General features: G+C 43.9%; 1 protein-coding gene across 1 annotated transcript in view; it reads right to left on the bottom strand.

Annotated features, from left to right (window-relative positions):
- Window positions 1-13,785, bottom strand: part of slit3 (slit homolog 3 (Drosophila)) — a 232,266-nt gene that overhangs the window by 196,650 nt on the left and 21,831 nt on the right. The window contains exons 4-5 of the mRNA XM_027281844.1: window positions 12,582-12,653; window positions 8,573-8,644 (exon numbers count right to left, since the gene is read on the bottom strand). Of these exons, the coding sequence (XP_027137645.1) occupies window positions 8,573-8,644; window positions 12,582-12,653 (144 nt within the window). The remainder of the gene's footprint in view (window positions 1-8,572; window positions 8,645-12,581; window positions 12,654-13,785) is intronic.

Here is a 13,785-nt window from a genome sequence, read left to right as displayed (position 1 = left end):
GAGCCGTTTCAGGATATGTTCATTGTTTTTTAATAGTTTCCCAGGACTTTCCCATGAGTGTACAGCTGCATTAAAGAATACTTAGCCATGTGGGAGTCCTGTACGATATGTAACTTGACAAACACACACAGACGCGGAGAGGCTTCAGCACTTCTGTGACCTCACACTGAGCCGGAGCTTGAATTTATCCCGACTGTAGGCCAACATGTCACTTTACAGTAAATAACCTGGAAACGCCGTTTCCAAGAATTCACTTGGAGACTGAAGACAGACACCGTTACGTGACATCGCAATAACTCCACAGCAGCAGATACACTGAGGGTCGGGTTTCAGCTGCTACGAGAGATTTATTTTGAAATCAGATCGCTCTTACGATATGATTAATAGCAGAAAACTGACATCTTTAAGAAAAACTCACGGCGCGTATGACAAAAATAGAACAATGCGCTGATGATTACAGGGAGAGATGGAGTGCAGAAAACATCTTAGCTAGATTGACTATTGCTGTGTTTTTTCTTTCCTCTGCGGTGACGGTCGCCAAGTTTCAGTTTGACCTTTGCATTATGAGTCTTTCTTTCTACCCACTAATTCACTTTGCTGCCCAGGAAACTATGAAAAATTGTTTGAAAGGAGCAGTCTGGAGTTTCGCTATAAAAAAAGTGGAGCAGCGACATGAAGCCGAAAGCTTTTGTCGAGGAAAGAATCTGTCTTTTCTATCATCTTATACACATGAATGTAATTATGGGGGGGGGGGACATTACGTTCACATTTGTTTAGTGGTTTGACTTTTGTCAGTGATGGAGTGTGGTGTGTATATGACTCCATTGTGCTTTTACTACTGAAACCCACCCCATCAACGCATACACACACGAAAACACACACACGAAGGCCAGAAGCCAGTTTTTAAAGCGTCCTACAGGGAACGGAAAGCACCTTAAATCATTAAAGTTCCTCCGCTACGCTGTTTTCTCCTCCATCGTCACCTGTTCCCGAGGCTTGTTTCCTCTCCCCTCTTCCTCTTTACATCGTCACACACCTCCCCATTCATCTCCTTCCTCTCCCTCTCCTCCTCTCCTCCATCCCTCTCCTCCTCTCCTCCAGCTTTCCAGCCGAGCCGAGCCGAGCCTGTTTTTGATTAGCGTTCTCATGTAAACCTAAATTGTGATTAAACAAACACTGTGTGAGTGCGCTTGGCCCCGCATCAAGTTTGCCCCTCTCTTAAAACGTATGTACAGACGCACATAAGTAAAGGCAGAGACGTGTATATAAGGAGACATGTACAAACATATGCGAGACGTATACAAACATATCAGCAACGCAAGCAGAGACAAAAATGACTAAACCATGTATACACACAGACCATACACACTACACACACTGTACATTCATATATATACCCTAATTGCACACGTTAAGACATACAGTCACAATCATAGACAGACATGGATCAGCAGTATTTGCCTTCACACATCCCTGTCGCCCGTTAAAGTAAACAGGTCACGGGGAAAGTCGGTGAGATTTAACGGCCCCCACCACCACCACCCCACTCAACTCACCTTTATTTGCAAGATTAAATTACTTCCACATGCGGCATTTCAGTGCGAGCGTATAAAAATTCTTTGCCATAACAACCAAAAAAATATATATATATCCACAGGCCCCCCCAGCCTCCCACGAACATTTCATAGGTTGGGCCCCTGCGGTGAGCTGACTAGGTGGCTATAGCTGCTGCAGTAGGCAGCTGAAAAGGGAAAAAGGTGTTGCTGCTGCTGCTGCTGTGAACTTTAACACACCGCCTCCACCCTGCAAAGAAACACTGTGTGTGTGTAAAACAAGCCAAACCTCGTATCCTCAAACTTCTACACGTTTTTTTTTATTCACAGAGTTTGCACAGGATCGGTGCGTCAGGCTGATTATACACAGACACACATGGACAGCGTTCAAATCAAGAGGAACAAAGTCATTTTAACAGCAGGACGTCCAATATAAGTCGAGTTTAGGAGCAGAGACAACACATTTTTTATTCATGGGTTCCTGCTGCTAAAGGAACGTCAGCGAATCAACAAGTGTGTGTGTGTGTGTGTGTGTGTGTGCCGTTTGCACTGCTGTCACAATGAGAGCGTCCCTGTCTGAGGTCCTGCACATTTATACTTGTCAAAAGTCAATTACAGATCCGTCTATGTGCATACAGAGCCAACACGTCCACGTTCACAGAGGAAATCTCAATGTTTGTTTAGATGCTGCAGGAATCGAACCTCAGCCTGTTTAATTACATACTGAATGTCACGTTTTCTATTTTAATGTATGTTTAGATAATTCAGGAATGTGTGAAACTTCAGGAATGAAACTTTCCAAATCTCTCACTTTATCCTGATATCATTTGCTCCCTCCCTCTTTCTCTCCCTTTCTTGCTCCCTCTTTCCCTCCCTCTCTCTCTCTTGGTTTTCGGTATCTGTGCAGTGTGTATTTATCTAAATATGTCTTGGGACAAAATCGCACTGCAGTCTGGGCTGTGGGAAACACACACACACACACACACACACACACACACCGCTAAGAGCAGCCTTATTTTAGAGGAGCTCTGGTCAGGTTCTTTCTGTAAAACTTCTCTGAATGCCAGGGAATCTCAGCGTGGGCCCTGTGGTGCAGCTCCGTTATAGAGCCTATGGGCCTCCTGGTGCAGTTTCCTGCCAGAACACCCACTGCCTTTTTTTTTTTTTTTTCAACCAACTGGCACGGCTTCCCTCATTCCTAGAACAAAATTATGCCGGATAATATTGAACGTAAGTAAGATTGATAAACTTGTTAGAAATGCACACGCGGCGTACTGCTGTGTATGGGCCCTGTGGTGCAGCTTGTGTGACAGGTCCTACAAGCTTTGTGGTGCAGCTGCATACCATGGTTTCTACTTCTGAGTCATGTTTAATTATTAGGAAGTTCTGTCGTGGGTGTGTGGTTTAGTAAAAAAAAAAAAAATCTGCCATGCACCAACACACGATTCTGCATCCATCGCCTGTGGTGTTAAATCAGCAGGAGAGGTGGCGTGAGAGGGAGACATGTACTTGTGTGTGCTTCTGTGTGAGTGTGTGTGTGTGTGTGTGTGTGTGTGTGTTTCTGTGTGTGTGTGTTTGAGACTTATTTGTTTCTCGCCAGCATCCAGTGGCGTGAAAACCAAACAAAAGGCCTGGAGCCTAGTGACAAGAAAACAATCTTACAATTCCTGACAGGAATACAAACACAGAGCCTGTTTGTTCTGTTAGTGTGTGTGTGTGTGTGTAACGGAGAGAAAGTACATGTGAGAAAAAAGGGGAAAGAAAGTAAATGAGTAAACTGGCCCATGATGAAAAAGAGAAGACACACACACACACACACAGAGTTTACGTTCACCCCTCACCCGCCCAGACCTTTACCGCCAATCGCCACTGAGGCTCCGACTGTCGCAGCCAATCACCAGCCGCTCGGAGTACACCCACTTCCTGTAACACTAACCGTAACATTCCAGCAGGTAAACTATGGCAGTCGCCTCTAAATGGACAATTAGCCAAGATTAAAGGCAACCTCCTCGTCTTTCTCCATTAACTTAATTAGGAGGAAAAGACATCTCAAATGACCCCCGGCTCCCTTTGGCCTTCCCTCCCTCTCTCATTCCTCTCTCTCTCCCTCTCTCTCTCTCCATCCAGCTTCTTTTCCATTGACTGAACCAGTAAAAGTTACAGCAACCGCGGACGATGACGTCCACACTTTCACATCTGGGAGCTCCACCGAAGCATTGGGAGGTTAAGTGCCTTGCTCAAGGGGTAAACTTGGGTGTTGAGGAGCATGTCTGTCCACTCATCGGTGCGGAGATTCAGCCTGGAGACCTGCAGATCATTTTCCCTCCCCTCTCTCTCTCTCTTATATAAATATATATCCACCCTTTTATCCAGGCTCACTTCCCCAAAGCTATCTCTGCTTTCAAAGCCTCTATACTCTAACTTTTTAGAAACAAATCTTTTCCAGACTGGCCCACAGTGAGTGAATATGTAGGGATTAAGCATCATTCTCAAGGACACTGGATAAAATCCTCCTCCATCATCCCTCTGGACAGAGACTCGCTTCTCTTTCCATTAAGCGTCCAAAAAAAAACCTTTTAGGCCGAATGTTTGGCTGCTGTACCCCCCGCTGTGATGCCTTTTATATGCTGGAGTGAGGACACATACAGCGAAGTCAAATAATAGGAAGGAGCTGTACAAGATTTACTGCAGCGGAGCGTGTTATCAGACTAAACTCAGACTCCGTGTAAGAGGACCTGCTCCATGTGCAGATATAAAAGGCTCATTCTGAGGTAATCATCCTAAAAGTTACACTCTGAACCTTTAAAGGAGAAAACTGTATTATTTGGTGCTTTAAAGATTATGCAGTCTTGAGTTCAAGCGTGGTTGGAGCATGAACACGACACCTCTTGGTCAAAAATCACCTCCTCCATTATGTAACACTCAGGATCTGCCCTGCTGCAGCTAAAGTGGTGAAGGAAAAGAGGAAATATCTCTCGTGTCTGGCGTTACTCTCATTTTTCTTCTTCGTTGCACCCCTCTCCTCTCATGCAAACCAATCAGCTGTAACCCGAGCTGCTTTAATGGTGGGGGGAGAGTGATACAGCTTCATGAGTATCACTGGCAGCAAACCAGCTCCGATTCAAAACAGGGGGGAGGCCACGCACGCAACATACACCCGCACACTTTCACGGGCATGCGCACATAAAACATGCACACACACGCACCGAGCTAGCAGAGCAGAAAGTGAAGATAACAGGATGAGGCTCAGTCTGGGTCAGTGTTATTAGACAGGAGACTAACAGCCATCCAGTCACTTAGCAAAGTAAACCTCCCTGATACACTGTAATGTGCACTGATGCACAAAAGCCCTCTAACCAGCGGCTTGCATTTTTCCGTCCGAGCCATCACGATTGTTGCCTCTCAGACCAGAAATTCATTGCCTTTCTCGCAAATGTCTGTCTACTCACGAGCTGGATCTCAGAGTGTGTGTGTGTCAGTGTGTGTCTGGGTGCATGTGCTGTGGAGACCACAGTCTCTGCAAACTGTGGGGGTGAAGCGACCACAGACTGCACACACTGAAACCCACAGACTCCAGTCCGCGATCCATCTATCTCACCATCCCTATCTTTGTTTTCTCTCCCGCCTCCCCCCCCCCTGCCGAGCACCTAGTGGAGGTCACAGACTCCAATCCCTCTCCTGCTCCCTTCATCCTCCTTTCATCCATCCATCTCTCCTCCTCGCCCACATGACCTCCCTGACACCGATCGTTCATCTGTCTCTGTCAGGCGCTCCCCATCTGCACTTACTGCTCAATTAGAACATTTTCCAATAAAAGCCATCCTCTTCGATTCGTACGCTTCGTTGATCTCGGAGGAATCCAAGACTTTGGTTTGAAGAAAAAAAACTATTATCCAGCTTGGTACCTCTTGCCCTTACCTCCCACCCTCCTCAAGACGTCCAACCCATGCCTATTTTCCCTTAATGCTAGTCCAGCTCCTTCCCTCTCCTCCCGTCTCCAAACCTCAGACCACAGGGCTTTAATAGGAGGGTTAAGAGGTAATTCCTATCACACTGCCATCATTTAATATCTAACCGAGGCTGACAGAGAGGAAGGTTATGAACCCAAACCAGAAAGCCACCAGCAAACCTCTCCGTCTCCTCCTTCTTACTCTCCTGCTGTTATCCTCTCTTTCAGGCTCCATCCCTTTAACTTTTCTTTGCTCTTCTTCAGCTGTCATCCCACCTCTGTTTCTTCTTCCCTCTCCTCACACACCTCTCTCTCTCTCTCTCTCTCTCATCTACATACTATTGCTATTTAAATTACTGCCACTTCCTCAATTCAACAGAGAAAACAAAACAAAACAAAAACAACACGGCTCGGACGGGATGAAAAGCGCCGAAAAATGGAGACGAGAAAAATGAGAAAAGTGGAAAGAAGAAAAAAAAAAAAAGGAGGAAACTCCAGACACTGTAATTTAGATTGTGCTGATGGCAAAGTAGGGATATAAAGAACATGAGATTTATAATGTTAAGTTTGGAACACGTTCGCCCTTTCCACTCTCTTACTGAGTTGTCTGAGAGCTCTATAGGGATCCATATTCGCCCGGCGATAAATAAGAGCTATCGAGACCAATTAGAGGTTTTATGGAATAGTAAACCAGGCGGTGGAGGAAATAAGACTGTCACTCATGAAGAACAAGAGAAAGAATTGGAAATAAGAGGTAAACACAGTGTGTAAACATGTGTGTGATGGAAGTGTGTGCGTTCGCATCTGTCACTGTGTGTGTCCTCGACGTTCACATGAAGCCTTTCGGCTGTGTGTGTGATCCTGGAAGCCACAGTTGACGTAAATGACAATTTGCTTTCAGCCATAACAGTCTACTCCGCTGTCTTCAGCAATACATCACGCATCACCACAAATATACGAAACACACACACGATCCGTCTGTCCGGAGTTTTTAAATAGAGGTTTCACAGCGCGCACCCCGCTGAGGAGATTTCATCTTGGTGTGGCTTCTTCTGCCAACGCAAGAGAGGTCGCATTGAGAGAGTGCCACAGAAAATATGTTGGTACAAAATGTGATCATAAACCTCCGCTATTATCGCTGTGTTTGTTGGTTTTGTTGGGGTTTTTTTTTTTTTTTTTTGTCTGTAACTTCGTGTGAGTGTCAAAATAAAAGTTCAGATAACAAAAGAAGTTAAGAAAGTAAGAGAATTTCACAATCTTTTCAACAGATTATTGAGTATTTCAACATGGCAACCTTTCATGAAAACAGAAAAAACATTTTTGAGATAATTCAATTTGTCTGAAAGTTTATCTGAAAACCAGAAAATTGCAAAATATCCAGATGATTATTTTGTTTCTCAGCAGAAACGATGCTGTAGATAAGACCTGTGATGACATGTTAAAGTAATGTAACTTTTGAAATAAGACATCCAAATGAAATATACAGTTGGACACACACGGTGCTTCAGCGTTTATCTAAATGTTCTCAAGTTTTTCACGTCCTACACGCTTCAGATGTGCCTGTTAGAGTTTGGACGTTTCTCCATCTGTAGCGAGCTTGGACTTAAAGCAGTTACAGCTTACAGGAGGATGGATTTCAAAACAACGAGTCAAAAGGCGTCCACAGAAACTGTCCAACACTCCTTGCAGCAGAAATCCACCACCGGTCCAAGTGACAAGTTTGTTCCCAGCAATCCCAGTCCAAGTAAAGCTTTAAAAGTTCTGAGGAGTAATGCAATTTGAATATGTATTGTGGCAAAACTATTGGAATCCCTGTTGGAAACATACGTATCGATATATACAGCTGGATACTTTGATACGTTATGACACTGTGAATCCAGGCTAATAATAGCTGCCACTCGTGAGAAAAAGCCCGCTGCATACTTTCCAGACCCACTTTTCAAGGCTACAGGCAGTGAATTTTTGATACTGGATGATTCAGTGTTGTATTCCTTTAAAATGTAATGTAATGCTCTTTTTGATAACTCAAAACGGCCAAAACGTCGATCATGTCCAAAGCACAAAGAGACCGAGCGGAGGAGAACATACTTTTTTAACAATGGAAGGTTACGGTAGCTTCCAAGGCCGTTCTGCCTCATGGAAACAATATAAAAGAGAGTGAGAGGAGTGAGAAGTTTAACGTCCCAGTGCTGGTTTTCCCTATCCTAACACCTTGCAACACACACTACACACACTGATATGCAGAGACAGTATATTAATACGCTGCACGCATGCCTGCACTTACACATATATGATACATAAGCTCAGGAATGCACATAATAATAATAACTGCAGTCACATAGAGTCAAGCATGCACACGAGGCGCACACACACACACACACACACACACACACACATATACAGTCTACCTCGAGTTTTACTTGAAGGCGGCCCAACGCAAACAGCTATAAAGTCTAGAAGGTGTTTCAACCTTCAACCTAAGCTGACAGAAACTCGCTGAGAAAAAGACAAATAGAAAACCCGAGTGGAAAGAAGGAGTGCAGAGAGAGAGAGAGAGAGAGAGAGAGAGAGAGAGAGAGAGAGAGAGAGAGAGAGAGTATGTCTGGGAATGTGAGATGAAAAGGAGAGAGAAGGAGGGCGAGTGGGAGTCTTCTCAGCATCAGTATGACCTGCTCTTACACTCTGAATGCTCTGGGAAAACTCCATATTCCCGAATAAAAATTCCTCCCAGGTCCAAGCAAAACATTCACTCCAGGCACGCTTTCACCTCTTGAAAATCATACGCACACACGCACGCACACACACACACACACACACACACACACTCTTTCACCTCTCGACAGGAGCACAGAGCGGCACTGTGTCACCTGGCGCAGGGACTTGAACCCTCAACCTGGATAAAAGTTCTGGCATCGCACCGCGGCCCCCGTGTTTTTCAAATGGATCGCGTGACACATCAAAAGAGACGAGAAAAAGGGTGGAGAACGAGAGAGAGAGAGAGACGGAGAGAGATGAGAAGAGTCGAGGATCGCTGGATGGAGAGGTGGAAAAACAAGAAAGGTGTACTCACAGTCGGCCTAGTTTAGGGTTGGACTGGAAGAGGAGCTCTGGGAGGAACTGGAGTTTGTTTCTGTTCAGGCGACTGTGGAGAGAAAAGAAGGGAATACGTTCAATGCTTTCATTTCGTGAAACTTCATCTCAGCACGAACAGAGAAGACGCACTCATATGTCACTCGGATCCATTTGTGTTGACCGACCAGGCGGCTGAATCACCTTGCCGGTCAGCGGGTTCACGGTTCAAAGGTTGAACTCATGGGAAAGTCTGTCTGGTTTCCTGTGATCGTGACCCGCGGGTTATCGTGCTGTGTTTGTGTGTGTGTGTCAGTTACAGGTTATCGTGCTGTAAGTTCTCCAAAGCCCGTTATCGCCGCTTGTGTTTTGACCTGAGAGTGAAAGGAGGAACAAGTTTGGGTTCTTGGTGTCCTCCAGTAATCTGCGTTTCCCAGTGTAAATCACTCCTCTGGTGTGTTTTCAATGTATTTTTGGGAAAATATCTCAACTGTTTTACATTTTATGGGAAGAAAAAAACTCAAGTCACCATCAATTAGGGGATAAAATAAGTGCCAAGTGCCACTACTGTGTATCCGAGTAGCCAAAATAAACCTTATCTCAGTGGACTGTTTTTCTCCGAGAGGATAAAAATGCATAAAATGCAAAAGCTTTGGCCAAGAATTCAGATTTATTTTATATTTCTCATTAACAAAAGTGATAGCTTATCAGTCCTGAATTGTTCCACTAATATCAAGACAAACAAGTGTGAGAAGGATTTTAAGTGGCAGTGTAACATTAATGTTTTGTTACAGCTGACTAAGTGAAAAATCATTGCTAAGACAAATAAAAGACCAGGCAGTGTCAGCCAATCAGGAGAAGATGATGATCATCAGCTAGTTGGGTGTAGTAGTCACATGATCTACCAGAATGAACAGTCAGTATATGTTTATGTACACATACACACTAGAATATTAATCTCAATATGCACACGTGTACAACAAAGACGACAAAGAAACAGTAGTTTGGGCTGGTTTTCATTAATTACCAGATGGATGACAGTGAATTAAACTCTCAATTAAAACCTTCTGGATCTAATGTTCTTCAGTACAATAGTTTTTCTTCAACATCACCACTTTTACATGTTGTTTTTATTAATTTTGGTAATATTTCAAAGGAACCTTTGTATGTGTTGCTTCCTCTGAAACAAGACTATAAAAAGAACAGCAGAGAAGCTCCTCACACCCAACGCCGTCTTAGTTTTTAGGTGTAAAGTACCGCTCCTCGTTTGAGTAACTTGAACTGAGCATGCGATGAACACATGGCAATTATTTACAAAGAAATGAGAGGCAGGGGAAGATGGAGAGAGTGAGAGAGCGGTGTTGACCGGTGGGTAGACATGTGTGTGAAGAATGTGTCTTCTCATGTGAGGAGGGTGTGGCTGGCTGCAGCAGAGATAGATGAAGACAGTGTGACGAGCGGGGAGTTAAAGTGTTATCAAGCTACCAAAGCGTCTTTGGCTGAGAAACGAGGCGTGGAGGAGGGAAAGGAAAAGAAAGAGAAGGGGTCACAGGGGTCACAAAGTAGAATCTGTGCTGGAGAAGACACAGACACCGACCTCTCGACCTCTGTGATAATGATAATAAGACCCTGACTTTCAACTCCTGTGTGCACCAATGGAAAAGAGAGCTGCAGTCCAAAAAGAGACATCCACCATTTGAAATAATTGACCCCTGCTCCTCGAAAATAACTGCTGCTCCCAAAGTAAAGCGCAAGATCGGCTACTATTACAGTTATGAGTCATTTTAGGACGCTCGCTCACAAAACAGTTCTGGGTTTTAGCAGAAGAACCCTTCGTGTATTTTCAAATAATAATGATGAGTTTATTCTACTTGGAACCTTTGAAATATTACCAGACCACAGGTCCACGGACACTATATTTTCAAAATTTGGAAAATTATCCCTATTAGTCAGAATGTCAATGAGGTCCAGCAGAAATGGTTTGGACACCGACTAATCTCATCGGGACATTACCTCAAAATCCAGAAGTTTGATATATTTTTCTAAGGGAAATAAAAAAATATGAAAAATCCTCTTTTCCTTTTGAAAAACAGATTTATTCATTATTTTTTGGCCGTTCGAGCCGACTCCAAGTCTCTAAATCACGGAACAGCCATACCTATGACTTCATAATTCATGCGTTGACATGCACGATTGTTCTCACTCGAGAAGATGACTGCATGAGCTTCGCCTTTTTCACGTTGTGACGCCGTAAATCACACAGACTCAGCGACGCGACCTCTCACCCCTAAACTTTCACCCTGACAGGCACAACATCAGAGAAGCTGCCAGCTAAGCATGTTAAAGAGCATTTCACCATCAGTGCGGTAAATCAGGAGCCTCATTATTATCATCACTCCTGCAGAGTCATCTCTACACTATGTGGGCTGTGTGTAAGGACATGCAGCGTCAGCCACAAATACAATAAGATTACATGAATGCATATTTCCAAACGGATGGTATGAGTTACCTTACCTCACACCCCCAATCGACCCCAACGCCCCCTAACCGCTGACCCTTCCTGCCACACCACATTAAAGAGACTTTCAACACTAAGGCACCCCATCACGTCTCACTTTCACTACGGGACGTGTGATCTCCATTAAGAAAGATACACATGTTGAGACAGAGCACAACCAGAGGGGAAAGCAATGCATCACTCTCCACTGATTTTGAATAGAAAAGGTGTCACTTCTATCTCCTGGCAAACAACAGGAGAAAAAAAAATACCTGGACGATGGCGTGCAGTGAGATGCAACACGGTGAAGGACCCAGAACAAAGTTTTTATAAGCTGCCAAACCAAAAAAAACGAGTTGGAGCAATAAGATGTGATGTAAACTGTGCGATCCTGACACTCAGTATTCCTACAGTCTGCAGACACACTCTCGAGGGTGAAGCTAACTAGTTTTCATCTCTGTTAGATGATGATCTTACCTCATTTCGTTCTTTCTTTCTCAGAGAAAAGTAAGGTAAAGACCAGGGACACACATTTATTAATGTACCTTTTACTCTCTTGTAAACATACGTGTAAAATAATCCTTTGACCTGTTCTAGTGCATCCAATGCAATTTGTTGGCGTTTCAGCCCTTGGTTGCATATTGGCTTGTTTGTAAAACTCTCCTCTTCACAGCAGACAGAATTTTTAAATCAATATATAGTCCTCTGTGGAACTGGACACCACTTATGAGACTGTGGAAGTACAACATGGATAGACTGCAGCACATTAAATAACATATTTTGCTTTAATAGCTGACAAACTTGACACAGTGACGAGATTCTGAGCCCAGCAACGCGAAATAAACACTGTAAAAAAAAAGAGACAGTTCCTAAGTTTAGAAAAGCTGTTCTCATCTCTTGGAAATCTCTAATATGGCAGCTGAAATGTACGTTACATCATCTGAAAGCTGCAGCTATGAAAACACAGTTGATATTTTGAGGAGATAACGTCTGACAGAGTGTGTTTGCCCTCCATCATAAACGCTCCGTGCAGCAGAAACTTGGAAGCTCGTCTTCCTGCGGAGCTCTCCGCCTGTCATCCTTCCAGCGCAGAGTCATAAACATGCAGGTGTGTGTGTGGGAAGTGTTGTGTTGTGCACTGACACCTCGATTCTATTGACTAGAGCCTCGGTGTGAGCTGACAGTCCTTCACACACTCACACACACACACACAGAACGAGGCAATATCTATGAGAGATTCCAGGGTTGTGTGTGAAGTAGATGGATTTGGGCATCATCCAGCGACGCTCTTTGTGTGTCTTTGTGTTTATGTGCGAGTCAGAGGTGTGTGCACGCATGACGAAATGGAAAATGGAAGTCAAATATGTGGATTTGTGTTTGTTGGCGTGCATTCATGCCTATTTCTGGATGTTTCTGCGTGTGCATTTTTTTGTAAGTTTGCATCAGCTGTTGCTGTTTTTTTCCTTCCTCTCACTCACACACAAAGAGTAGCAGGATAAGATAATGTACTTACAGTCTCTCCAGCAGTCTGAGGTCTTGGAAGGCTCCTCTCTCAACAACACTGATTTGGTTGTCCTCCAGATGACTGAAGTGATAGACAGAGAAAAGCACAAGAGTTGTAGTTATTGTCATAGCTAAACAAATCCATACGTCGAGTAATCAGGGAACGACTGTCAGGACACGACAGAAAGAGCGAGTGTCAAAGGAGGCGAGACGAATTATCAGCACATTACACAGCCGCAGCAGTCGTTTCTAAAAATGTCTTCATTTAAATATCAAACTGAGGGACAACCATGTTGGGAATACCTTTCCACGGCCAACTTTCCAGGCTGACCCAGAGGTTCAAGCCAAAGGAAGAAACACAGATAAATCTAATTTTCTGGACGGTGAAAAAAAAGAAGAAGTGTGCTGCGTGCCAGACAGAAATAAAGAGATTTTAAACATCGAGAGGGACACTTGCACTTTAAAAAATTGGTTATATAAACAAGCAATCAGCACGCCGAACAAATGAATCTGGCACGAAGCAAAGGTTTAGAAAGTTAAAGACATGCAGCATTTCACAAATGTCACAATCCAGTGAGCCAAAGCAAACAATTAACAAGCCATCCCTCTTCAAGCCCCCCGGTGGAGAACTCTCCACATCTTGTCTGTCTTTTCAGTGGCACTCCCGATGTGAAGCATGTTCCTCTGCTTCTCCGTCTGCTCTGTGTGTGTTGTCAGGTTTTTGGGGGCGATTTAAGGTTTTCCAGATGGGGCAGAGGAAAGGAGAGAGAACATCTCCACAGATATGTGTGTTTATATTTGCTGTCTGAGGATGTTAAGAGTGACATCTCCTGAGAGAGAGAGGAGAGGAGGGGAAGAGGAGGGGATCGAAGGCAGAGGAGGAGAAGAAAGAAAGGAGTAGGAAGAGAGAGAGGAAACAGAGATTAAGAGAACACGGATGACAAGATGGATTGAGTGAGAGAAATATTAGAAAAAGACAGTGAAAGCTAAGAGAGGTTAAAAAATCTTTGTGGATTTGTGTGGACGTGAACTTTATGCACCTTCCACTGAACTAAATGTTTAGACATGCAGCTGGATTACAGTCAATAATCTATAATCTGTCAACAATCTGGAAAATTAACAGATTTAGGTATTTACAATTAGAAAATAATAAAACACATAAGCTCTTAATTACTTTTATACTTAAAGGGAATCCTCATTTTTCTCTTCAGTTT

Source organism: Larimichthys crocea, chromosome I (assembly GCF_000972845.2).
Source record: "Larimichthys crocea isolate SSNF chromosome I, L_crocea_2.0, whole genome shotgun sequence".
In the NCBI taxonomy this organism is placed as follows: domain Eukaryota; kingdom Metazoa; phylum Chordata; class Actinopteri; family Sciaenidae; genus Larimichthys; species Larimichthys crocea.
The sequence above is the reverse complement of the archived record's forward strand: the minus strand, read 5'-3'. Positions and strand labels throughout refer to the sequence as shown.